The 26567-nt window shown below is 44.0% G+C and overlaps 1 protein-coding gene across 3 annotated transcripts in view; it reads right to left on the bottom strand.

Moving 5' to 3' along the window:
* Positions 1-26567, bottom strand: part of LOC139280736 (coiled-coil domain-containing protein 91-like) — a 198341-nt gene that overhangs the window by 128413 nt on the left and 43361 nt on the right. For all 3 annotated transcript variants that reach the window (XM_070900400.1, XM_070900401.1, XM_070900402.1), the window contains exons 4-5: positions 20429-20607; positions 10084-10293 (exon numbers count right to left, since the gene is read on the bottom strand). In XM_070900400.1, coding sequence (XP_070756501.1) covers positions 10084-10293; positions 20429-20607 — 389 coding nt within the window. The remainder of the gene's footprint in view (positions 1-10083; positions 10294-20428; positions 20608-26567) is intronic.

Raw genomic sequence — 26567 nt, forward strand, 5'->3', positions numbered from 1 at the left:
TTGTCGAAAGCCTTCTGGAAGTCCAAATACACCACATCAACTGGTTCTCCCTTGTCCACTCTACTGGAAACATCCTCAAAATATTCCAGAAGATTCATCAAGCATGATTTCCCTTTCACAAATCCATGCTGACTTGGCCCTATCATGTCACCTCTTTCCAAATGCACTGCTATGACATCCTTAATAATTGATTCCATCATTTTACCCACTACCGATGTCAGGCTGACCGGTCGATAATTCCCTGTTTTCTCTCTCCCTTTTTTAAAAAGTGGGGTTACATTAGCTACCCTCCACTCCATAGGAACTGATCCAGAGTCTATGGAATGTTGGAAAATGACTGTCAATGCATCCACTATTTCCAAGGCCACCTCCTTAAGTACTCTGAGATGCAGTCCATCAAGCCCTGGGGATTTATCGGCCTTCAGTCCCATCAATTTCCCCAACACAATTTCCCAACGAATAAGGACTTCCCTCAGTTCCTCCTTCTTACTAGACCTTCTGACCCCCTTTATATCCGGAAGGTTGTTTGTGTCCTCCTTAGTGAATACCAAACCAAAGTACTTGTTCAATTGGTCTGCCTTTTCTTTGTTCCCAGCTATGACTTCCCCTGATTCTGACTGCAGGGGAAATACGTTTGTCTTTACGAACCTTTTTCTCTTTACATATCTATAGAAGCTTTTGCAGTCCATTTTAATGTTCCCTGCAAGCTTCCTCTCGTACTCTATTTTCCCTGCCCGAATCAAACCCTTCGTCCTCCTCTGCTGAGTTCTAAATTTCTCCCAGACCCCGGGTTCGCTGCTATTTCTGGCTAATTTGTATGCCGCTTCCTTGGCTTTAATACTATCCCTGATTTTCCTTGATAGCCACGGTTGAGCCACCTTCCCCTTTTTATTTTTACGCCAGACAGTGATGATATACAATTGTTGTAAGTTCATCCATGCGGTCTCTAAATGTCTGGGCGCGTTGCTCAACTGAGCACACACGCTGCATTGCCGTACGCAGGACTCTAAGTCAAAGTCGATACAGGGCCACCACACGTGGGATCTGGCTATCGCTTTCATCATTACTATACCCGGGTGTGTGCTGTGGAGATCCGAGATGAACGTCTCCCTGCCCTTTTTGAGCAACACTATGCGGTTACCCCACAACAGGCAGTCTGACTGAATGGACAGCTCGTCCTTTCGCTGCTGGAACGGCTTGATTAGCTCTTGCATTTCAACGGTGATGCTGGGCCCAGCTCCCATACAGTACACAGTTTTTTTTACGAGGGACAGCAGAGGATCTTGGCTGGTCCAAGTCCTAATCTGGCTGGCCGTGACAGGTGATTTATCATTTTCAAACGCTTCCATGACCATCAACAAGTTTGCAGGCTGCGCCATTTCCATCCCTGTGGTGGGCAATGGTAGCCGACAGAGCATCCGCACAGTTCTCGGTGCTTGGCCTGTGGCGGATGGTGTAGTTATACGCTGATAGCGCGAGTGCCCACCTTTGTATGCGGGATGAGGCATTAGTACTTATCCCCTTGTTTTCAGCGAACAGGGATGTGAGGGACTTGTGATCGGTTTCCAGCTCAAATTTGAGGCCATACAGGTGCTGATGCATTTTCTTTACCCCAAACACACACTCTAATGCCTCTTTCTCAATCATGCTGTAGGCCCTCTCGGCCTTAGACAAGCTCCTGGAGGCATAGGCGACAGGTTGCAACTTCCCCGCAACGTTAGCTTGTTGTAATACACACCCGACTCGGTACGACGACGAATTACATGCTAGCACAAGTCTTTTACATGGGTTATACAATACAAGCAACTTGTTGGAGCATAAAATGTTTCTGGCTTTCTCAAAAGCAATTACTTTATTTTTTTTCCCATACCCAGTTCTCACCTTTGCTCAATAACAGTGTAGGGGCTCCAAGAGGGTGCTTAACCCCGGTAGGAAGTTACCAAAATAGTTGAGGAGTCCCAGGAACGACCGCAGCTCCGTGACGTTCTGTGGCCTGGGCACGTTCCTGATAGCCTCTGTCTTGGCGTCTGTGGACCGAATGACGCCACGATCTTTCTCCCCAAAAACTCCACTTCTGTTGCCATGAAGACGCATTTCGAAGCCGCAGCCCTACGCGATCCAGTCACTGGAGGACCTCCTCCAGATTTTGTAGGTGCTCGATGGTGTCCCGACCCGTGACCAATATGTCGTCCTGAAAAACCACCGTGCGTGGTACCGATTTGAGTAGGCTCTCTATGTTTCTCTGGAAGATCGCTGCAGCCAACCGAATTCCAAACGGACATCTGTTGTAGATGAACAGTCCCTTGTGCGTGTTGATGCAGGTGAGGCTCTTCGAAGACTCCTCCAGCTCCTGCGTCATGTAGGCCAAAGTCAGGTCGAGCTTGGTGAACGCTTGGTGAACGCCTCCTGCCAGCGTCGCAAATAGGTCGTCTGCCTTAGGTAGCAGGTATTGGTCCTGTAGCGAGAAATGATTAACGGTTACTTTATAATTGCCGCAAATCCTGACTGTGCCATTACTTTTGAGTACTGGAACAATCGGGCTGGCCCACTTGCTGAATTCCACGGGGGAGATGATGCCCTCACGTTGCAGCCTGTCCAGCTCGATTTCCACTCTCTCCCTCATCATGTGAGGTACCGCTCGCGCCTTGTGGTGAATGGGTCGTGCCTCTGGCACCTTCACCCCTGAAAAGTTTCCATTGCCTGGCTCAAAAAGGGAAGGAAATTTGTTAAGAACCTGGATACATGAAGCCTCATCGACATGTGATAGCACTCGGATGTCATCCCAGTTCCAGCGGATTTTCCCCAGCCAGCTCCTTCCAAGCAGTGTGGGGCCATCGGCCGGGACAATCCAGAGTGGCAGTTCATGCATCGTGCCCTCGTAGGTGACCTTGACCATGGCGCTGCCCAGGACAGTGATAAGCTCTTTGGTGTACGTTCTCAGTTTCGTGTGGATGGGGCTCAGGGCTGGTCTCAGTGCCGGTCTCAGTGCCTTATTGCACCACAGTCTCTCAAACATCTTTTTACTTACATAGAAACATAGAAACATAGAAAATAGGTGCAGGAGCAGGCCATTCATCCCTTCTAGCCTGCACCGCCATTCAATGAGTTCATGGCTGAACATGCAACTTCAGTACCCCCTTCCTGCTTTCTCGCCATACCCCTTGATCCCCCGAGTAGTAAGGACTTCATCTAACTCCTTTTTGAATATACTTAGTGAATTGGCCTCAACTACTTTCTGTGGTAGAGAATTCCACAGGTTCACCACTCTCTGGGTGAAGAAGTTTCTCCTCATCTCGGTCCTAAATGGCTTACCCCTTATCCTTAGACTGTGACCCCTGATTCTGGACTTACCCAACATTGGGAACATTCTTCCTGCATCTAACCTGTCTAAACCCGTCAGAATTTTAAACGTTTCTATGAGGTCCCCTCTCATTCTTCTGAACTCCAGTGGATACAAGCCCAGTTGATCCAGTCTTTCTTGATAGGTCAGTCCCACCATCCCGCGAATCAGTCTGGTGAATCTTCGCTGCACTCCCTCAATAGCAAGAATGTCCTTCCTCAAGTTAGGAGACCAAAACTGTACACAATACTCCAGGTGTGGCCTTATGATGGATTGGCTAGCGCCAGTGTCCATTTCCATGGCTACAGGTAAGCCATTCAATTTTACATTTAGCATTATAGGTGGACATTTCATCGAAAATGTGTGCACCCCGTGTACTTCAGCATCTGCCTCCTCTCTGAGGCTCGAAAAAGCTTTGATCTACCATGGACCGATCTTCCTCTGCCACGTGGTGGTTAGCAAGTTTTGCAGAGCTTGCAGCTTGTCTGCAAGCTCGTTGGAGGTGCCCCACTGTTCCACAAGCTCCTGCAAACATACCCTTTGAAGTGGCATGAATAGGCTGAATGGAAGCCTCTACAATGCATTCATCCTTTGTTTGGGACTCAGTCATCTGAGTTACCTGAGGCCTGCTGGCAGTTGTTTCTGCCCTGTACATTTCTGCTCGCAAATATAGTTCCAGTTAATTTATGAACATTGCTAGCATTTGTGTGCCAAGAGATTTGTTTGGTGTTATCACTGGTGGACATAAACGCCTGTGCTATCGCAATGGCCTTACTGAAGGTCGGTGTCTCTACAGTCAAAAGCTTTCGTAGGATGGTCTCGTGGCCAATGCCCAGTACAAAAAAGTCTCTGAGCATTTGCTCCAGGTAGCCATCAAACTCACATTTTCCTGCAAGTCGCCTTTGCTCGGTGACGCAGCTCGCCACTTCCTGACCTTCAGATCACTGGCACGTGTAGAACCGATACCTCGCCATCAGCACGCTCTCCCTTGGGTTAAAATGCTCCCGAACCAGTGTGCACAGCTCCTCATACGACTTCTCTGTGGATTTCACCGGAGCCAGAAGATTCTTCATGAGGCTGTAGGTCGGTGCCCCGCAGACCGTGAGGAGGACCGCTCTCCTTTTTGCAGCGCTTCCTTCTCCGTCCAGCTCATTGGCTACAAAGTACTGGTCTCGCCGTTCGACATAGGCTCCCCAGTCCTCACCCTCCGAGAACTTCTCCAGGAGGCCCACAGTTTGCTGCATCTTTGCGTTGGATTCGTATACTCGTCGCCAGTTATTGTGTTTCTAACACAGATGAGACTGCACATAGGGAGGTTAAAGTAACAGTGACCTCAGTCTTTATTAAGACACTCCAGAGTGAGGAACAGGACTTAGGGGCTGGCTTACATTCAGTGCTCCCATCCCTTGGGACTTCAGGGGATGCGCTCCCTGGTGGCGGAACATGGGAGTGCATGCTTTACAGATACATAACAGGGATAAGCAGATTAGACAGTTAAATGTGTGGAGGAAAGAGTGGTGTGGGAGGCAGGGGGGTTTTGCTTTGTGGGGCACTGGCATCAGTACTGGGGAAAGAGGGATCTGTTCCGTTGGATCGGGCTTCACTTAAATCAGGCTTGAACCTGGTGAATCGAATAACTAGGGCAGTCGACAGTGCTTAAAACTAATGAAGGTGGGGTGGGAGGATCCAGGAAAGAGTAAATTTAAAAGCAGCAAGAGAAATGTCAAGGCTCAAAAGCAGAGCAGAGCTTTTGGGTAAAAATAATCAGTGAGTCAGGAAGGGACAGAGTGTAACAAAGATAATAGGGCATCAGTGACTACGGTGACATCAGGGGAAATGAGAAAAAAGTCAAAGCAAAAGGCACGACATCTGAATGCGTGAAGCATTTGCAACAAAATAGATGAATTAATAGCGCAGATAGAAATTTATAGGTCTGATCTAATAGCCATTATGGAGATAGCAAAGTAACCAAAATTGGGAACTAAATGCTCCTGGATACTTAACTTTTCCAAGAGATAGACAAAATGGAAAAGGAGATGGGGTAGCAGTGATAATAAAGGATGGGACAAAGACAGTCGAGAGAAAAGATGTTGGCTATGAAAATCAAGAAGTAGAATCAGTCTGGGTGGAGCTAAGAAACAGCAAGGGGCAGAAAACATTGGTGGGAGTTGTTTATAGGCCCCCAAACAGTAGTTATAATGGAGGGCAGAGTAAAAATCAGAAAATTAGAGGCGCATGTCACAAGGGTAATAAAGTAATCATGGGGTACTTTAATCTACATATAGACTGGGCAAACGAAATTTGCAATATGGAGGATGAATTCATGAAATGTATACATGATAGTTTTCTAGATCAGTATGTTGAGGAAACAACTAGGGAGCAAGCTATTTTAGATCTGGTATTGTGCAATGAGAAAGGGTTAATTAATAACCTTGTAGTAAAGGAGCCATTAGGGAAGAGTGACCATAATCTGATGGAATTTTATATTGCATTTGAAAGTGATTTACTTAAATCCGAAACTAGGGTCTTAAATCTAAACAAAGTAAACTACATAGGTATGAGGGGCGAGTTGGCTAATTGGTAGATTGGGAAACTACATTAAAAGGTATGACTTTCGATGAGCATTGGCTAGCATTTAAAGAATTAATATATAACTTACAACAAATATACACTCCTTTAAGGCACAAAAACTCCGAATGAAAAGTGGTCCAATCGTGGTTAACAAGAGAAGTTAAAGATGGTATTATGTCAAAGGAAGAAGCTTATAATGTTACTAAAAGGAGCAGTAAGCCTGAGGATACAAGGATTTTAGAAGTTGGCAAAGGAGGACCAAGAAATTGATAAAGAAAGGGAAAATAGAATGAGAGTAAACTAGTGAGAGAAACAAAGATTGTGAAAGCTTCAATAGGTATGTAAAAAGGAAAAGATTAGCAAAAGTAAATACAGGCTGATACAGGAGAAATTATAATGGGCAATAAGGAAATGGCAGAGAAAGTAAACAAGTACTTTGTGTCTGTCTTCACAGAAGACGCAAAAAACTTTTCGGAAATAGTTGAGAGCCAATGGTCTAGCGAGAATGAGGAACTGAAAGAAATTAGTATCAGTAAAAAAAAAGTCCTGGATAAATTAATGGGACTGAAAGCCAATAAATCCCCTGGACCCAATGGCCGACATCCTAGGGTTTTGAAAGAGGTGGCTATAAAGATAGTGGGTACATTGGTTGTCAGCTTCCAAAATTCCATAGATTCTAAAATGGTTCCCTCAGATTGGAAGGTAGCAAATGTAACCCCACTATTTAAGAAAGGAGGGAGAGAGAAAACGGGATAGTGCAGCAAAGTGGAGTTGAGGTTGAAGATCAACCATGATCATATTGAATGGCGGAGCAGGCTTGAGGGGCCGAATGGCCTATTCCTGCTTCTATTTCTTATGTTATCTTATTGGTCCATGCAGATTTCACAAATGGCATTTCTCCAAAAGGGCAACATAGATCTCTTCCAATGCCACTGTTGGACTGCTTATCAAGAAGTACATTATAGTTGCACAGGTTTACTCACCCATTTCTCTTACATCCTCCCCACTACTCTGACATGAGGAAAAAGCATTTCTAACGCTCCCCCCATCCACCCCAGCACTGCCTCTTTTTAGCCCATCTGAAATTGTGAACTCACAACCTGGGCAGATCCCTGGAGAGAATATGTATTCCACCATGCTATATAACAGCGAAATAGTTAATCAATCGCCGAGAGCATGCAGAAACCAAGCGCAGGCAGGGGAAGGAGTGTGCGGCAAACCAGTCCCACCCACCCTTTTCTTCAACAACTGTCTGTCCCATCTATGACAGAGATTATAATTCCCGTATTGGACTGTTCAGTCACCTAAGAACTCACTAAGAGTGGAAGCAAGTCTTCCTTGAGGGACTGTCTATGATGATGTTGATGAGTTAATCAATCAGGTCATGTGGGGGGCAGGGGAAGGAAAGTTGCTGGGCTGCCTGTGACTGGTTAAATTACTTCTGCTTGTGGCCCGAGAACAGGTTTGCCTACTCCCACCCTCATTGCCTCAAGGAGGTCTACTGCCCAGATGATCAGTGAAACGAGGAAAACAAAGGGAGATGGTTCCTAGCTAACTTGCAGAATATCCTGCATTTTGTCATGGGGTTTCAATGCTATTATTATTCTAAATCTATCTTTATAAATTGTGTGTCCATAGTGAACGTATGTCAATTTTGCCTTTGAATGCCCAATTTTCTTCTTAGTCATTTTTTGCTATTTTTGTTATTCACTAATCAATTTACACAAAAATGTTCTCCCCACAAAAACAACATTTCTTTGAGATACAGCCATCATGACAGTTCTTACCCAACCTACCAAGTAAAACCAAAAATGGACTCTCACAATTAGCACAAAAAGATTGAAACATTCGCAAACTTCCCCATTCCAGCTTCCAATTGTTCCCCTACCACACACAAAACCAACAGATTCAACCAACGTACATCTTCCTCCATCGGCAGAGACCACTACATGCACCAATATTCCTATTCTACAGTACCAGGCCCGACATTGTATGGCCTGAGGTAAAGAATGTATTGGCAGCAAACCAAAGGTTTGTGCATACTGCCAATCTACTGCACCAATGCTGCTTTCAGCTGCTCTACACTATCCATCACGCTTCCTCTTTCCCATGGTTCTCCAATTGTTTCCTCAGTTCTGATGGAGAGATCCTTGGAGGAAAAGGCAATGCTAGCAGCTTACTGAATGTAAAGGAAGCAGGTGGCAGAGATCACTGAAGTAGAGACCGTGGCAGTAACAATAACAGGGTAACAGAGAAAAACAGGAAAAGCTGTAAAGATACAAGGAAAGAGAGACAGATAAGAGACAGAAAGAAACCCACACAAAAAGAGACAAACACAGAAAGAGAGAGAAAAAAGAGCAACTGGCACAGGAGGCTACAAAGCAGCTCTTGCAGAAAACCACAAAACTTCTAACGCAATCATGCATTGCAGACACATCCAAATGTTGCAGTTCAGAAATAAAAAAACACTTGTCAAGTGGCACCCAGTAGAACAGGATTGACCTCATCTTGGCAGCTTTGCAGCCAAGTAGCCATCCCTCCAGTTTTTTCAGTCCATCCAGGCAAATAAACAAAGCCCTCAAGAAACGGCTACAGCCATGATAATAAATAAGGTAGAAATGTCAGGTCAATTTAAGTAATGTGTACAGAACACTGTGCTAAACTCTCTAAATTATCTGTCACAGCACAAGAGACGCAATGGTATTATGAAAAAATTGTTAACTTAAAACTTGTCACTTAACTTTTACAATTTTCACATTTTCAGGCAATTGCTAACAGTTTAAAATAATGGGCTCAAAATTGCCCAGGAGTTGCTCTGTTTCTTTTGGAGCAACTTGATTTTTCTGGAGTATCTTAAAAATCTCCACTTTGCACATTCAATTTGCGGCAGTGAAAGTGAGTTAGTTCCGATTTTTTTAAATTTCGTTTAGTTTTTTTCAAAGGAGGGCGTTACTAGCCACCTACGCCCGTTTTGGCCATTTGGCCACTTTGGTCAGCTAATAGTTACTCTAAACTAACTTAGGCCAGTGTATGTGGCCATTTGTGGCCGCACAGAAAACCCTTGCGGAAAGTTAAGAAATCAACGCAAGTAGGTACTAATGACTTGACTAAAGAATGTGAATATGATCAAACAGCTATACAGGACATCATATGATAAACTTTGCAAAGTTAAGTTACTATATAACAGAAGCATTCATCGAAGCTTAAACTACAAAAATAAAAGTAGTAAAGAGACAAAACATATTTACATAATTTTTTCAAAATATCCAAATAAAAAATAGAAGTATTTTCATCAACAGGGTTAAGGAAAGTCTTGAGTAAGTTCATTAAAATTACTGGCTACATAGTTATCACCCCCCCCCCCGACCCAAACTTTCCTCCTCCTCCAACCCCCCCCCCCTCACAGATCAAAAAACTCCTCCTTCCCCTCCCCCGATCTAAACTCTCCACCCTTCCTCCCCCCCGATCAAAACTCTCCCCCTGCCTCCCCCCTCCCCCCCGATCAAAACTCCCCCCTCCCTCCCGATCAAAACTCTCTCCCCCCGCGCCCCCCCGATCAAAACTCTCTCCCCCCCGATCAAAACTCTCTTTCCCCCCTCCCCGATCAAAACTCTCTTTCCCCCTCCCCCCCAACCGATCAAAACTCTCTCTCTCCCCCCCCCCCCCTCTCTTTCCCCCCCCTCTCTTTCCTCCCCCGCCCCCACCCCGCAACCTGTTTGTAGCCTTAGCCCGGGAAGGCAGCAGGCCACTCGGCCCCAGATAGGGGTGCAACGCATCGGGTCCCATGTTGCAGCACGCATCATCAGCAGGAGCTACTGCGCATGAACTAACGCTCTAATGCACATGCGGACAGTTGCCGGTACCTCTTTCACACGCAGGGCCCTAGCTCTGCCCCCCAATGGAATCGCCACACCGCGCCAAGCCCCAGGAGAGTCAACAGAGCGGCCAGAATTCTCGGACATCTTTTTGGCGCCGTTTTGAGCCTAGGAAGTCGGCGCATCTCACGTGAGTGCACTGAGAAAACGGGTGGGCCAAATTTGGGCCCACAATCACCAAGTAGCATTTTAAGGGAATAAAAATCAGACATCTTCCCAGTGAAAATCATTTCTATTTATGGAATATTGCAATGACTTTAAAACACAATGTACACTTTACACAAAGCATAATAGTACCTTTTTCATTCTGAGCTTTTCCTCTTCTGCAGCAGAAAGCTTTACCTCCATATTTTGCACTGTTTCTTTGAAGTGTGCTTCCATTTTGTTTGTTTCTGTCGGCACTGTGTGGTCTGCAAGGTCATCTCCAGATTGTTGAGGATCTATTTCTTCATGTAAGCTTGTCGGCGCAGCTACAATGTCCAGTGCCGGTTGGGATGTTTGCTGAACCTGCATTTTTAGTTAAAAGCATTTTTAATAATTAACTTGAACTACACACCATGCAAGAACTAAAATAAAATTGATTCACGATTTGGAAAATACTAGAACACAAAATTATTTGTAATAATGCTGCTTTCACCTTTATTATTGAAACAAATCTGTGACTCCTGAATGATGAGTGCAAATTAGATTTTACTAATGATATATATATATATAGATATAAAATATACATACACACTTTGAACAAGCAGCTTGCAGCCTTTAGCTTCCTCGTGCAATCATAGAATGGTTACAGCACGGAAGGCGGCCATTCGGCTCGTCGAGCCCGTGATGACTCTCAGCTAGTCCTACTCCCCTGCCCTTTCCCCTAGCCCTACAAATTCTTTTCCTTCAGATATTTATCTCACTCCTTTTTGAAAGATAAAATCGAGTCTGCCTCCACTGCCCTTTCAGGCAGTGCATTCCAATCTTAACCACTCGCTACGTAAAGTTTTTTCTTACATCGCCTTTGATTCTTTTGCCAATCACCTTAAATCTGTGTCCTCTGGTTCGTGACCCTTCTGCCAATGGGAACAGTTTTTCTCTATCTAACCTCTCCAGACCCCTCATGATTTTGAACACCTCTATCAAATCTCCTCTCAATCTTCTCTGCTCTAAGGAGAACAAACCCAGATTCTCTTGTCCATCCACGTAACTGAAGTCCCTCATTCCTGGAATCATTCTCATAAATCTTTTCTGCACCTTCTCCAAGGCCTTCATATCCTTCCTAAAATGTGGTGCCCAGAATTGGATACAATACTCCAGTCGGAGCCGAACCAGTGTTTTATACAGGTTCTTCATAATTTCCACACTTTTGTACTCGATACCTCTATTTATGAAGCCCAGGATCCCGCAAGTCTTTTTAACCGCTTTCTCAACCTGCCTAGCCACCTTCAACGGTTTATGCACACATATCCCCAGGTCTCTCTGTCCGTGCACCCCCTTGAGGATTGCACCATTTAGTTTATATGTCCACTCATTCTTTCTACCAAAATGCATCACTTCACACTTTTCTGCATTAAATTTTATCTGTCGTATGTCCGCCCATTTCACCAGCCTGTCTATATCTTCCTAAAGTCTATCAGTCCCCTCCTCACTGTTCACTATACTTCAAGTTTTGTGTCATCTGCAAATTTTGAAATTGTGCCCTGTACACCCGCATCCAAGTCATTAATATATATTAAGAAAAGCAGTGATCCTAGAACCGACCCCTGGGGAACACCGCTGTATAGCTTCCTCCAGTCCGAAAACAACCGTTCACCACTACTCTCTGTTTCCCGTCACTTAGTCAGTTTAGTCAGGCTGCCACTTGTCCCTTTTATTCCATGGGCTTCAATTTTGCTGGCAAGCCTATTGTGACACTTTGTAAAACGCCTTTTGGAAATCCATGTATACTCCGACAGCCTCATTATCCACATCAACCCTCTCTGTTACCTCATCAAAAAACTCGATCAAGTTGGTTAAACATGATTTGCCTTTAACAAATCTGTGCTGGTTTTCCTTAATTAATCCACCCCTATCCAAGTGACTGTTAATTTTGTCTCTGATTACTGTTTCTAAAAGCTTCCCCACTACCAAGGTTAAACTGACTGACCTGTAGTTGCTGGGTTTATCTTTACTCCTTTTTGGAACAATGGAGTAACATTTGCAATTCTCCAGTCCTCTGGCACCATCCCCGTATCTATAGTGGATTGGAATATTATGGCCAGTACTTCCGCGATTTCCACCCTTAATTCCCTCAGCATCCTAGGATGCATCCCATCCGCCCCTGATTTATCTACTTTAAGTACAGCCAGCCTTTCTAATACCTCTTCTTTATCAATTTTTATCCTATCAAGTGCATCCATGACCTCCTCCTTCACAATGTCTATGGCACCATCCTCTTCCTTGGTGAAGACAGATGCAAAGTACTAATTTTGTACCTCAGCCATACCCACTGCCTCCATGTGTAGCTTTCCTTTTTGGTCCCTAATCGATCCCATCCCTCCTCTTACTACCCTTTTACTATTTATATGCCTGGAGAAGACTTTTGGATTACCTTTTATGTTGGCTGCCATTTTATTCTCATACCCTCCTTTTGCCCTTCTTATTTTCTTTTTCACTTCTCCTCTGACCTTTTTATATATATATATCCTGATTTTCAGATGTATTTTCAACCTGACATCTGTCATACGCACTCTTTTTCTGCTTCAACATGTTCTCTATCTGTTTCGTCATCCAGGGAGCTGTGACTTCAGTTGCCCTACCTTTCCCCCTCGTGGGAATGGAATATACCTCGACCGTACCCAAACAATTTCCTCTTTAAAGACATCCCATTGTTCCACTACAGTTTTGCCTGCCAATCTTTGATTCCAGTTTACCTGGGCCAGAACCATTATCATACTGAAATTGGCCTCCCTTCCCCCACCCCAGTTAAACATTTTTACTCTAGATTGATCCATGTTCTTTTCCATAGCTAATCTAAACCTTATGATACTATGATCACTGTTCCCTAAATGTTCATCTACTGACACTTGCTCCACTTGACCCACCTCATTCTCCAGAACCAGATCCAGCAGTGCCTCCTCACTCGTCGGGCCTGGAACATACTGATCAAAAAGTTCTCCTGAACACACTTCAAAAATTCTTCCCCTTCTCTGCCCTTTACACTATTATGATCCCAGTCTATATTAGGATAGTTGAAGTCCCTCATTATTACAACTCTATAGTTCTTGCACCTCTCTAATTTCTCTGCAAATTTGCTCCTCCATATCTTTCTCACTATTTGGTGGTCTATAGAATACACCGAGTAGTTAGTGTCATGGCACCTCTATTATTTCTCAACTCTAGCTATATAAATTTTGTCATTGACCCCTCCAGGACATCCTCCCTCTTCAGCATTGTAACATTCTCCTTAACCAATACTGCCATAACAACTCGTATGCTGTGACATTTCACAAACAGATTTTCAACATTGAAATTAAACAGTAGGCACAAAATGTTTAACATTATTGCCAATTGATAACTGAATGAAACCCAAAAGTGAGGAGGATTTTCTTGAGGTTCAGAAACTAAGATGGAACTACTGCTCTGCATCATTGTCACATATATAGCTATAAAGAATTTTGTTTTTTAATATGACAAGAATGCAGTTTTCAAGTGCTTATTGTAACTAAAGTTACCCGATTACATAAATCCCAAATCTTTGAATGCTTGCCTTTGGCCATTATTTTTACACACAGTTTCATTCAAATTTGCCACCTTGCCTTTCCAGAACATGCAGGATATAGGGACAGAACTTGGTATAGCACTCTTAATTTATACGGAGTTACACTGAACTTAATATTGCTGTTTAAACTTAAGATTTTTCCTTGGACCCATTGTTGATGAAGTTGTTGCTTCAAATTAAATTGCTGGATCAGGATATGCCACCACACTGCACCCTGTCCCCAAAGAGAATCATATCAATGCATTGCGGAATAACTGTTCTTGAACTCAACCAGGGTGCTTGGGGAATGCAAGTGAGGCACTTCTCCAGCAGCGAGGTAGAGGAATTTTTCTTTCCCCACAACATTGATATGGATGAGGAGTAGCACAAGGTATATTCCAACTCACCCATCCAGAAAAACCGATACTTCTTCCATGACAATTTCATACTGTTTCCTGAATGAGTCCATGGTTTTTTTGCCTCCACTATCCCAATCAAAAGTCCAAGGGATCGAACTTCGGTTGTAGATAGCGCCTGTTACCACGCGCGGGAGGCGGCAAACGCCTACCTTCGACAATAAGAGGCATCGACGCCTCGTCCTACATTCAGTCGGCGCCAAGAGGCAATGCTGCACCGGCTAACGCCACCCATGTAGTGACGTCATCCAGCGTACAACGCCTCTTTGACGCCTCTAGTCGCGACATTTGCTTTGTATGGCTGCCATACAAATAAGTGGCCGTACAGCCAAGAAAAAGTGGTCGTTAAAGACCGGCTCTCAGGTGGAGTCGCCCAGAAAGGAAGGTAAGTTTTTCTCTTCAGTTATTTCTGCATATTTTCATTATCTTTAAGAGTGGGGAAGTGTGTGTGTGGATCGGAGAAGTTTTATTCTTTTTTTTCTTCCCTTTTTTTTCTAGCATGGTGGCAGCCTCCCAACAGGAATTTCAGTAGGCCTCCTGAGCTGCCACCCGAGGACGAGTGTGCAACGCCACTATTTAGCGCTTCTCTCTCATCTTTGGGCGTAAAAACTGAATTTAGGACTTTGAGGCTGTGCCTAACATCCGACGCTGATATCACTCAGGCAGTGACACCGTCTCAAAAACAGCCATAACGAATTTCGACCCCAAGTGTCGATCACACTTTGCATGAAGATGAATTTCCCAATATCAGTCCTAAATTTGTCTTCATCAGTTTGATTTGAAATCCTTTTGTCCCATGGTCATGTAATAACTTGAATTACCTTTTCTTTAAAGCTCACTATTTCCATGAGGCCCTTCAGTCACCTCCTTTCAAGGGTGAAATGCCCAAATTTCTCCATTTTCCTCTTAACTCAATTATTAGATGCTAGGAATGAGCCTCAATTATTCTCTACACTACCTCCATGCCTTCAATGTTTCTCTATGTCTCAGTGACTAGAATTGGTCATAGCATTTAAGGAGAGTACCGTGCAATTTACCCAAGTCAACTTACATAGGTTCTAGGGTCAAACTACTGAGTGTCCCCTTCTGACCCTCTCCAATGAATAATGGCACAAGAGGTGAGAAAATTAGCTTTAGTAAGAGAGTAAGATCATATAACTGAATGCAACTACTTTTACTTTTATTTTGAGCTCTCCATCAATTTATACTTCTTCCTTCAAATAGTGTGCACTTAGTAAAACATAATTACCTTGATTGGAGAAGAAAGTTTACAGAATGCCATTCAGCAGACAGGATTCTGAATAGCCTGAATCTTGCAATTATGTTGTTGGCTTTACTTTGATGTTAAGAAAATCCTACCGTCAACAATGTCAAACAGATAATATTTGGTGACTTCCAACTTTAATTTGCTTTTTATTCTGAGCATAGACACTGGAATCAGTACTGTGACAGGATGGACTTCACCTGAACCGGAATGGGACCAATGTCCTAATGGAAAGTGTAAAGGAGGTGGCAAAGGCTTAAAACTAGCAAGATGCGGAGCTGGATCTACAAGAAATGAAACAAGCCAAAATAGAAATGAAACAGAAAAGGAGGGAATAGGACAGGTTAAACTAAAGGGAGGACATAAGTGGCCAGTGAATAAACCGAGTTATAGAACAGTAGTGTAAAAAGATGGTTAGAAAGTAAAGTGAGAGGAACCACTTTTAAAAATGAGTTAAACCGTATGTACAGCAATGCAGTGTCTGAAATAAAACAGGGGAACTAGGGGGGCAATAATATGTTGCGAGGAACCAGATATAGTAGAGACATGGCAACAGAAAAATCAGGACTGGGAATTAAACATTGCAGGACATAACATTTAGAAAAGATAGAGGGGGAAAATGGGAGGTGGAGTAGCTGTACTTATTAGAGATAATATAGAAGTAGAAAAAAGTGATGCAGCTATCAGTAAGACAGAAATAGACTCCATGTGGATAGAGATAAAAGATCATAAAAGAACAAGCACATTAATTGGGGTAGTCTAGAGACCACCTAATAGTGGAAGGGAGGTGGATGAAGAAGTCTGCAACCAAATTAGGGGAATTAGTAAAAAACAGAATAAAAATCATAGGGGATTTCAACTACCCCGAAACCAATTAGCCAGAAGAGGTAGGTAAAGGAGATAATGGAATGGTGTTCCTTTCTAACCCAGTATGTAAGAAGCCCAACAAGGGAGGATTTGCAATTGGATCTAGCAATGGGGAATGAACCAGAGCAGATAAGAGAAGTAAAAGTAAGGGAATATCTAGGCAATAGTAACCATAATATAATATGCTTTAAGATAATAATTGAGAAGGATATAAGTATGACAAAAAGCAGGGTAAAAGATTGGGGTAAAGCAAACAATGATGTAGAACAGCAATGGGCAACATTTGAAACGGTGTTCAACAACCAGGAAAAAATATATTCCACAAAAAAACAAGAACAAACTAAACAACATTGAGACACCATGGATGAATAAAGACATAAGAAAAAAAATTAAGGAAAGAGGCTTACACTAAGTACATGGACAGCAAGAGAGAACATGACCAGGGAGAATATGCAGAGATTAGGAGAGAAGTCAAAAAAACAATTAGGAAGGCAAAGAGGAACTACGAGATTAAATTATCAAGGAATATAAAACAATATAATAAAATATTCTACAGGCACATGGAAAGGAAAATCAGGATGGGAATAGGGCCACTAAGGGATGGACAGGATAAAATCACAGGCAGTGATAGCAAAATGGCAGAAGTATTCAATAATTACTTCACTTCAGTATTTACCAGGGAGACCAATCAGGTGGACAGGACATCGGAAAATGAGATTAGAAATTATATAACCACATTTAAAATAGAGAGAAAGAAATATTAAGTAAACTAATGAAACTCAGAGGATAAAACCCCTGATCTGGATGGATTACACCCACGCATTTTAAAAGAATCTAGGGAAAAGATAGCATAGGCACTATTACACACATTTAATAATTTGTTAGAAAAAGGTGTAGTGCCAGAGGACTGGTGGATAGCTAACATAATACCTATATATAAGTAAGTGAGATAGAACATGTCCAGGGAGCTATAGACCAGTCAGCTTAACATCGGTATTAGGAAAAATGGAACCCCTACAAAAATATATTAATAGCATGGAATTCAAAAGGGAAAATCTTGCTTGACCAAACTCATTAAATTCTTTGAAGAGGTAAAAGAGAGAATAGATAAAGAGTATTGCAGTAGGTGTAGTTTATCTAGATTTCCAAAAGGCCTTCAATAAGGTGCCACGTAATAGATTAATGAATAGGGTCAGAGCATGGGATGTCAGGGGACAAGTAGCAGAATGGAGAGTTAGCTGGCTTCAAGACAGAAAGCAGAGAGATGGGGCAGGTGGTGGAAAGTGGGGTCCGACAAGGATCAGTGCTGGGACCACTATTGTTCACAATTTATAATAATTTAGACTTTTTGCTGGCCCCAAAGTATGCTGACACAAGGATCTTGCAATCCTTGTGTCGAGAACTTCGGGTTTTCGACCTACAATTCAATTCAATGGAACTTGTTCGAGCTGCTGTGACATCAACAGGCTGTCTAATCAGCCAATCAAAAGGCAGAATTCTCAGAGAGTGAACAAGGCAGTGAGTAAGCCCTTAAGATTCTAACTTTTTAAAAATAGTTAGAGAGCAAAAGAAAGATTGGGGTGCCTGTACAGGGAAAAGGCAAACCTGAAATAGAGATGGACAAGCTTAAAACATTTTTGAAAAGTTCCTTAAAAATTTTAATTTTTATTAAAATGGACAAAGAAATTTCACACTAGACAAAATTAAATTAGTTTTCCAAGCCCTTAACATTTGTTTAGCAGTCAATACGCTGTTAAAACCCCACTTGCACCTAATCCCTTTGGGTCTAATTTTTAGTAGGGAATTTAACAACGTAGTTACTGCGGAAGAGCCAAAGCTTTTGTCAGTTTCAATGATTTATGAGATTTCACTGATTGCCAGCTCTGTGAGGGGGGGTGGGGGGAGGACAGCAGAACAACAACAACAAATTGCACTTCACAGAAATGTTACCAGACAAAAATTTGACACCGAACCACATAAGAAGAAATTAGGGCAGATGACCAAAACCTTGGTCAAAGAGGTAGGTTTTAAGGAACATGTTCAAGGAGGAAAGAGGAAGAGAGGCGAAGAGGTTTTGGGAGGGAATTTCAGAGCTTAGGGCCTAGGCAACTGAAGGCACGGCCACCAATGGTTGAGCAATTATAATCAGGGATGCCCAAGAAACCAGAATTAGAGAAATGCACATATCTCAGAGGTAGAGGTTATGGGGCTGGAGGAGATTAGAGACAGGTAGGGGTGAGACCATGGAGGGATTTGAAAACAATGATGAGAATTTTAAAATAGAGGCTTTGCTTAACTGGGAGCCAATGTAAGTCAGCATGCACAGTTTCGGAGCGGATTTCCACATGCACCTGCGTCAAAACCCGAAGATGTCATCAGTTTCAAAGGCGGAATGACGGCAAATGCTGCCAGTTCGCCGTTATCCTGACTGCAAATTTTGGGCTATTACTTGGAAAATAAAAATCTGAATGGGGTAGAGGAACAAAGGGATCGCGAAGTACAAATACACAAATCATCAAAAGTAGCGACGCAGGTTAATAAGGCCATAAAAAAAGCAAACCAAGCACTAGGGTTTATTTCTAGAGAGATAGAATTGAAAAGTATGCTAAACTTGTATCAAATCTTGTTTAAACCACACTTATAGTACTGTGTACAATTCTGGTCACCAGATTATAGAAAGTATATAGAAACACTGGAGGGGATGTAAAAAAAGAATGGTACCAGAAATGCAAGGTCATACCCACCAGGAAAGAATGAACAGACTGGGTCTCTTTTCTCTTGAAAAGAGAAGGTGGAGGGTGACCTAATAGAGGTCTTTAAAATTATGAAAGTTTTGATTGAGTAGACAGAGAGAGTTTTTCCACTTGTGGGGAAGAGTAAAACTAGTGGCCATCACTACAAGATATTCACCAAGAAATCAAATAGGGAATTCAGAAGAAACTTCTTTACCCAGAGAATAGTGAGAATGTGGAACTCGCAACCATGGGGAATGGTTGAGGCGAATAGTATAGATGCATTTAAGGGGAGGTTAGATAAGCATTTGAGGGAGAAGAGAAGAGAATAGAGGGTTAGATAAGGAGAGACGGGAGGAGGGTCATGATGAGCATAAACACCAGCATGGATTGGCAGGGCTGAATGGCCTGTTTCTATGCTGTATATTCTATATAATTCTATGTAATTTTACGGCTAATTTTCCAAATTTGCACTTCGTCGAGAACCTTCTCCACCTGCAGCTGTACCCAAATTTACGATATATGCAGCCAGTCGGCAAAGTTCTCCACCAATAGTCAGATGAAATTACAGTGAAGGAAACTTTGATCAGTACGTATAAACAAGACAAATCTTAATTTCTGAAAACAATGGTCCCGAGTTTCCTCAATTACGTCATTGTTGCACCGTGCCTCAGCCATTCACCAGCAGAGGGAGTTACACACAAGTTTCCTGGAGTTAGTTAATTTAAATATTCTTGGGCAAAAAAAGTATAGAAACTGTGCAAGTTGCTGACCACCCTCAAGAAAATTCCATGCAACAACTGCTCAACTCTTCAAAAGCACTACTAATTTCCGGCAGCAGAACATTGCCTGGCAGCAAGGTAATCAGCTGACAAGTGGTTGTACTGGGTATTTCTACTAAATTACTTAATAGCATCTCTCACCCACGACATCAGTCCAGAGTAGCACCATTAGGCTGACTTAGGAATCGGCTGTGCCTACTGGGAACAGGCTTAATGGATCTTTTTTTTCTGAAGCCACATTAACCACACTCTATGGGTTATAATTATGATTATTATAATGATTCTCATTCTCTACAAATGGGGTCTAATGCTAGATAGTTTGCAAAACACACAATTCTTTGAGGAGTAACAAACTGTCTCACAAAATAAAAATCACACAACAAGGACACTTCCCCACCGTGCCCCCCCCCCCCCCCCGCCGCCCCACCACAATCACAACTCAGAAAATGGTACTGAAAATGTAAACTGTTCTCAATTCATCTATTTTTCTTTTCGAATTCTCAAGTTATTTTTTCTCTCTTGATCTTTCGCATGCATTCGGCACCCTTCTTAATTTAGTGGGCGGTTCGATTACCTGCTCCAATTCTCTGCCAGTGCAATTGATCAGCGCGAGAGCAGAGAATCATTCTCCTTCTGCTTTTCTCTTGACTCCTAGTGAAGATCAACTAACCTCCAGATTCCGTGAAAGAGAACAGGAATATGTTGTGCAGGAAGTGAAAGTAGACAGTAGCTACTATTATATTGTGTAACATTTGCATCACTGAACCATTCAATTAAGGGATCCTTTAAAGAAAACTGAAGTGCGGACTACTAAAGTTATCCATGTCCTTAAATTCAGGTAAGCTTACATACGCTACCTTTTCTATTGATGCCGTTTGTTCCACAAAGGCATTTTCTACTGACTCAACTCCCAAGTTAGAGTCAGGCTCATCTTCTGAAAAGTGGGCAGGTTTTGAAGTGTAGTTTCCAACCGATTGTGTGGTTTGGTCCCCGAGGATGTCGGGAGGAGGACTTTGAGCCAGCTGCACTCCTGGCCCTAAAAAAATATATATCCAGTGACATTATAAGAATCACAAAGATAAATTAAGATAATTAATTACAATTGCAAAAATAGTTCCTGAACACATTGGCATCTTTTGATATTTTATACACGTAAAGCTACAAGAAGCATAACACAATTTATTTGTTTTTTTTACACTGTATTTATTTGAAGTCCTTCATTAACTACAAGGAACAGATTCTATTAAATTTTAGTTTTTAAGCAGATTTTCTCGAGAGTGACATAAAAAATAAGTAAATTCTACAATTATTCATTTATCCAAGTCCATTGCTTCATATGCCACTGGTCAAGCCATGCTTCAAGAGTGATGAAAGTTATTATCAAGGAATCACTTTAAAATCTCATCTTTAAGAAACACACCAAAAAATGATCAATATTCTGTATCTGGACATTAAGCTAAATTAAAGTAAAACCACAACAATTCAAATTTGTGTCACATTGTGTAATATTTTTAATGTAAAACAATCTCTCATTCATTCTCCCTTCCCCCTCCCAAATACCTAGGTTAATCTTTAAAAAGTCTACCTAGTGTCAGATATTTCAAGTTCAATGCAATTTCTTCTCTTCCAGATGATGTTAACTAAAGACTCCATCAGCAAGCAGCTCCAAAGGGAATACAGAACAGCATCCCTTCCTTTCCAAACCTGTAAATTGCAATACTGACTGGACATACAGCACCAATCATCTATTATTGATGTTTTCAGGTTCTGACGCCAAACTGAATGATTCCTTGGCAAGTAGTGAAATGACAGATGTACATGGAGGGAGTTTGCATTCAATCTAAAATATTTTATTATCATACTTCCATGATTGCAGTAACTGAGGCACATTTAACACTACCACCTAACTTATGCTGACTAGGTTATCTTTCTGCACAAACAAGATTTGAAATGCCAGTGCACACTAAACATTCAGAGGCCAAAATTTCCCCCCTCCTTAAGGTCCATTACCGCCTCGAAGAGGTCGATAATTCGAATTAAATGATTATTGGGGCGGAGAATAGAAGGTCCGGCGGAAACAGGTTACTGCCCCACCCAGCATACCCACCCCATCGGACACGTGCCTACCCCTTAATGCTCGGCGGCAACCGCTTTTTGCCCCGTGAGGGAAATTGCCCCGCGGGAGCGGAGGCTGCTCAGTGCCCCCAACAGCTTTTCCCTGCGGGAAGCTGCCAGTGGCTGGGTGGTGCGTCCGCCCTTAAAGGGGAGGGTGCGCTGCCTTGGCTGCCGTTTTATTTTAGTTGTCAACCAACTCTGAAGTCAGCCCGACAAGGGTGGCCACAGGTTCGGCCGGGCCACCAACAAGCAGCCCGGCACCCCCTCTTGGATGCCGGACCTCTGGCCCGGCCAAAGCCCTCCCTGGTGGCCCAGGGGCATCACTAAAATGGCTGCAGAGCTTGCAGTGGCCCTTCCCTTTAACTGAAGGGGAAGGATGTTGCTACACGGCACATTAATGTCATCAGTGTCGTGCTGACGTGCTCACCCCGCAATGATGACACCACCTGCCTTTCGCCCTGCTCCCGACCCACTTCCACCAGAAACACCGCCTCAACGAAATCACAGAGGAAAAGCGGGCAAAATCCCTCTATTCGCCGCCCCATGGATTGGGGCGGAGAATAATCATGTAATTTGAATTATCCGCCCCGTTTGGAGTGGAGGGCAATTTCGGCCCCTCAGTGTTTCGGAGAAAGATGGTACATCTTATATGTAGCAATGATAATGAATATAGATCCATTAAATCAATTTAATGCATTGGCTGAGCAGTCAGATTCACACTCACACCTAAAGTGGGAGCTTCCAATGCACAGCAAAATGAATATAGTATTCCAGGCTGTCGTTTCAGTTTCAGCTATTAAACTGGAGCCAACACATTCTCCCTCCATGGCCAAGACCTCTCCACCAGTAATCCTCAATAGAGGTGGTGAAATTGAATCCGAGAGAAGGTCAGTGTTTTATACCATAATTTTCATACTGAATTGACTATGTGGCTCAAGCAAATCTGGTACAAAGAACTAATTTATATAGCATCTTACCATGCCCTCATGATGTCCCAACACACAACACGGTTCCACAAACTACATTGATCTGCTAACTTTATTAGTAGCATTTGTTAAATGAGGAATGTTGGCCAGGACACCAGAAGAACTGCCTGCTCTTTTTTTAAATAGCACCATCAAATTATTTATTTCTAACTGAACCAGCAAATGGATTCTTGGTTTAAGGTCTCAACTGAAAGATGGCACGTCTGACAATGACACGTCTGACAATCAGTATTTCACTGAGGTGTCAGTCGAGATTAAATGTTCAAGTTTTGGAGTGAGGCTTGAACTCAAAACCTTCCGACTCAGCAGGCAAGAGTGCTACCAACTGAGCCACATTGACATTTCCGTATCACTTGCCTAGATTGGCATGGGGAGGCTGAAACTACATTCACTTCCTTTAAGCACTGGTGACTTTTGTGATGCTGCTACAAGATGACATTGTGAAAGACTTTCATCCTAGCCACATTTGTGATGCTATAAAGGGTGGGCTCTAGCATAAATGAGGCGAGAGAGATAGCAAAGGATTACCTTCAGCTTACCAAATAGGTCTACAATATCTTGTTGCTGGCCAGATATAGACTTTATAGGATACCAGAACTGCAGACTGCAATGAGCAGAGCCAAAAATCTGAATTCCCACTCTGCTGCCAACTATCCCAGCTACCTTCACCATCTATTCCCCAGTATCACTCAGACACTACTGTCAAACTAGGGAGATGGAAGTTTACAACTGAAGTCAGTTACTGTATTTTACAGTTGGTAATGACACATATACTAAAAGCCAACTGTTATTTAAACTTAATACAAAAGGCAAACTCCAACTACTGGAAATCTGAAATATAAACAGAAAATACTCAGATCAGGAAGCAACTGTGGGAAGAAAAACAGATGCTGCCTGACTTGCTGAGTATGTCCAGTATTTTCTGTTTATATTTATTTAAACTTCACCAGTTTACAAAATACAAATGTTTTCCAAATGAAACTGCCTAATTGGTGCCCTATAAATTTTTAATACCTGCTGAAAAAAATAAAGTGTTTTCTAATCATTGTGCTTCTACTGAAACTTGATTCAAAATATTGGAATCTCCTTTCAAACCAGAATTGATTTAAAGTTAAGCCTATATGTTTGCGTTGGGGTAATTTTTTTAATGCAGTAAATATATAATGTTGATATCTACACATTTATTCTAACATTATTAATCCCACTTTATGGCCAATTCCTAGAAATATTTGACTGAAAGCATTTGTACTCAGACTGTAAAGCCAATTCAATTAGCAAAGAACCATCATATGGCAGAAATATTTTCACTACTGCTTGCTAACGGAGTTTAGTGGACTACAATCTTTAACGAGCGACATAAAATAATAGACACTACTTTCCCCAACATCACAGCAATTTCTTAGGTAACCCAAGGGCACAATTTGACTACACTGGACCACACAAATGCAAGGCAATTACTAGCTCCATCACCAACAACCAAGAGTCTAACCACCACACCTTGACATTGAACGGCACAACCATCACCGAATCCCCTGCCGTCAACATCCTGGGGGTCAGCATTGACCAGAAACTTAACTGGACCAGAAACATAAATACTGTGGCTACAAGAGGTGGTCACAGGCTGGGTATTCTGCCACGAGAGTGTCACCTCCCGACTCCCCAAAGCCTCTCCACCATCTACAAGACACAAGTCAGGAGTGTGATAGAAATATAGAGACATAGAAAATAGGAGCAGTAGTTGGCCATTCAGCCCTTCGAGTCTGCAACGCCATTCAATATCATGGCTGATCCTCTATCTCAACACCATGGGCCCAAGTTTCGGCCTCAGTTGCTCCTGATTTTTTGGAGCAACTGGTGTAGAACGGAGTATCTTAGAAATTCAAATTCTCGGCATTTAGTTTGCTCCAGTTCTAGTCAGTTAGAACAGTTTCACTTTGGAACAGAATTTTTTTTTCAAAAGGGGGCATGTCCGGCCACTTACGCCTGTTTTCAAAGTTTCGGCAGTGAAAACTTACTCCAAACTAACTTAAATGGAGTAAGTGAAGATTTTTGTACGCTCGAAAAAACCTTGTCTACACTTTAGAAAATCAGGCGTAGGTTACAAATCAGGCATAGGGAATGGGGGGGGGGGGGGGGGTTTAAAGGGAAGTTTACAAACATTAAACACTTCAGTTTTACAAATAAAGAGCCATCATCAATAATAAATAATAAAAAACATCAATAAATCAATCAAAAAAAATTAATAAATATATTTTTTTAAATCAATAAATAAAACATTTTCTACTTACCGACTGCAGCACCGGCAGCCCTCCAACAGCGTGCTGGGATGCCCCCCCTCCCCCCCAGTGTGTCTGTCAGTGTCTCTATCTCTCTGTCTGTCTGTGTGTGTCTCTCACTCTCTGTCTGTCAGTGTCTGTGTTTCTGACAGCGAGGGGAGGGGAAGGGGGGGGAGGGGAAGGGGGGGGGGGAGAGGAAGGGGGGGAGGAGAAGGGGAAGGGGGGGAGGAGAAGGGGAAGGGGGGGAGGAGAAGGAGAAGGGGAAGGGGGGGAGAAGGGGAAGGGGGGGAGGAGAAGGGGAAGGGGGGGGGAGGAGAAGGGGAAGGGGGGGAGGAGAAGGGGAAGGGGGGGGAGGAGAAGGGGAAGGGGGGGAGGAGAAGGGGAAGGGGGGGAGGAGAAGGGGAAGGGGGGGAGGAGAAGGGGAAGGGGGGGAGGAGAAGGGGAAGGGGGGGAGGAGAAGGGGAAGGGGGGAGGAGAAGGGGAAGGGGGGAGGAGAAGGGGAAGGGGGGAGGAGAAGGGGAAGAGGGGGAGGAGAAGGGGAAGGGGGGGAGGAGAAGGGGAAGAGGGGGAGGAGGAGGGGAGGAGGAGAAGGGGAAGGGGGGGAGGAGAAGGGGAAGGGTGGGAGGAGAAGGGGAAGGGTGGGAGGAGAAGGGGAAGGGTGGGAGGAGAAGGGGAAGGGGGAAAAGAGAAGGGAGGGGGAAAGAGAAGGGGGGGAAAGAAAGGGGGGGGGGGAAGTGAAGGGTGGGAGGGGGAAAGGAGAAGGGTGGGGGGCTGAACTGGCCAGGCCCAAGACTTCGGGCAGGGCCCGTCCCCAGCACCAGATTTACAGGTAGGTGGCGTTGGGTCTGGCCGGGTCCGGGGTCGGGTCGGGGGTAGCGCGGGTCGGGGTCGGAAGCGCGGGGCGGGTCGGGGGGGCGGAGGGAGGTCGGTTTTGTTCGGAGGGAGGGAGAGAGAGGTCAGGTCGGGTGTGGGGGGGGGGGGGGGGGAAGCGCGGGTCGGGTTGGAGGGAGGGAGGGAGGGGGAGGTCAGGTTGGGTTGGGGGGGTCGGGAGCGCGGGTTGGGTCGGGGGGGTGATGGGAGGGAGGTCGGTTTAGTTCGGGTCGAGTCGGAAGAGGGAGGTCAGGTCGGGTGGGAGCCTGGGGGTGCGCGAGTTGGGTCGGTGTCGGGTCTGGTCCAGGTGGCGGGGAAGCGGGAGTCGAGTCGGGTCGGGAGGAAGCAGGAGCTGGGCGTGGGAGGCAGCCTTATGCACGCAGCCCCAGTGAGGCCATTCGGCCAGGGCTAGGGGCTGCGTGCTTCGGGCCCCTCCCACACAGTTTTGGGCGCCTGGAGCTACTGCACATGCGCGCCCACTGTAGTGCGCATGTGCAGAGGTCTCGGCACTGTTTTCAGCGCAGGGACCTAGCTCCGTCCCTTACAGCTCGTGCTGTGCCGTGCCTGACTCAAGAGGACCTGCAGGGAGCCGGAGAATTTTTTTTTAGGCACACTTTGTGGCGCGAAAAACGGGCGTCCAGGTCGGGGCTGCGCCGTTCTAGGCGTGGCCCGAAACTTGGGCCCCATATTCCCGCTTATTCCTCATACCCCTTGATGCCTTTTGTTTCTAGAAATCTATCTATCTATCT

Source organism: Pristiophorus japonicus, chromosome 15, assembly GCF_044704955.1.
Source record: "Pristiophorus japonicus isolate sPriJap1 chromosome 15, sPriJap1.hap1, whole genome shotgun sequence".
In the NCBI taxonomy this organism is placed as follows: Eukaryota; Metazoa; Chordata; class Chondrichthyes; family Pristiophoridae; genus Pristiophorus; species Pristiophorus japonicus.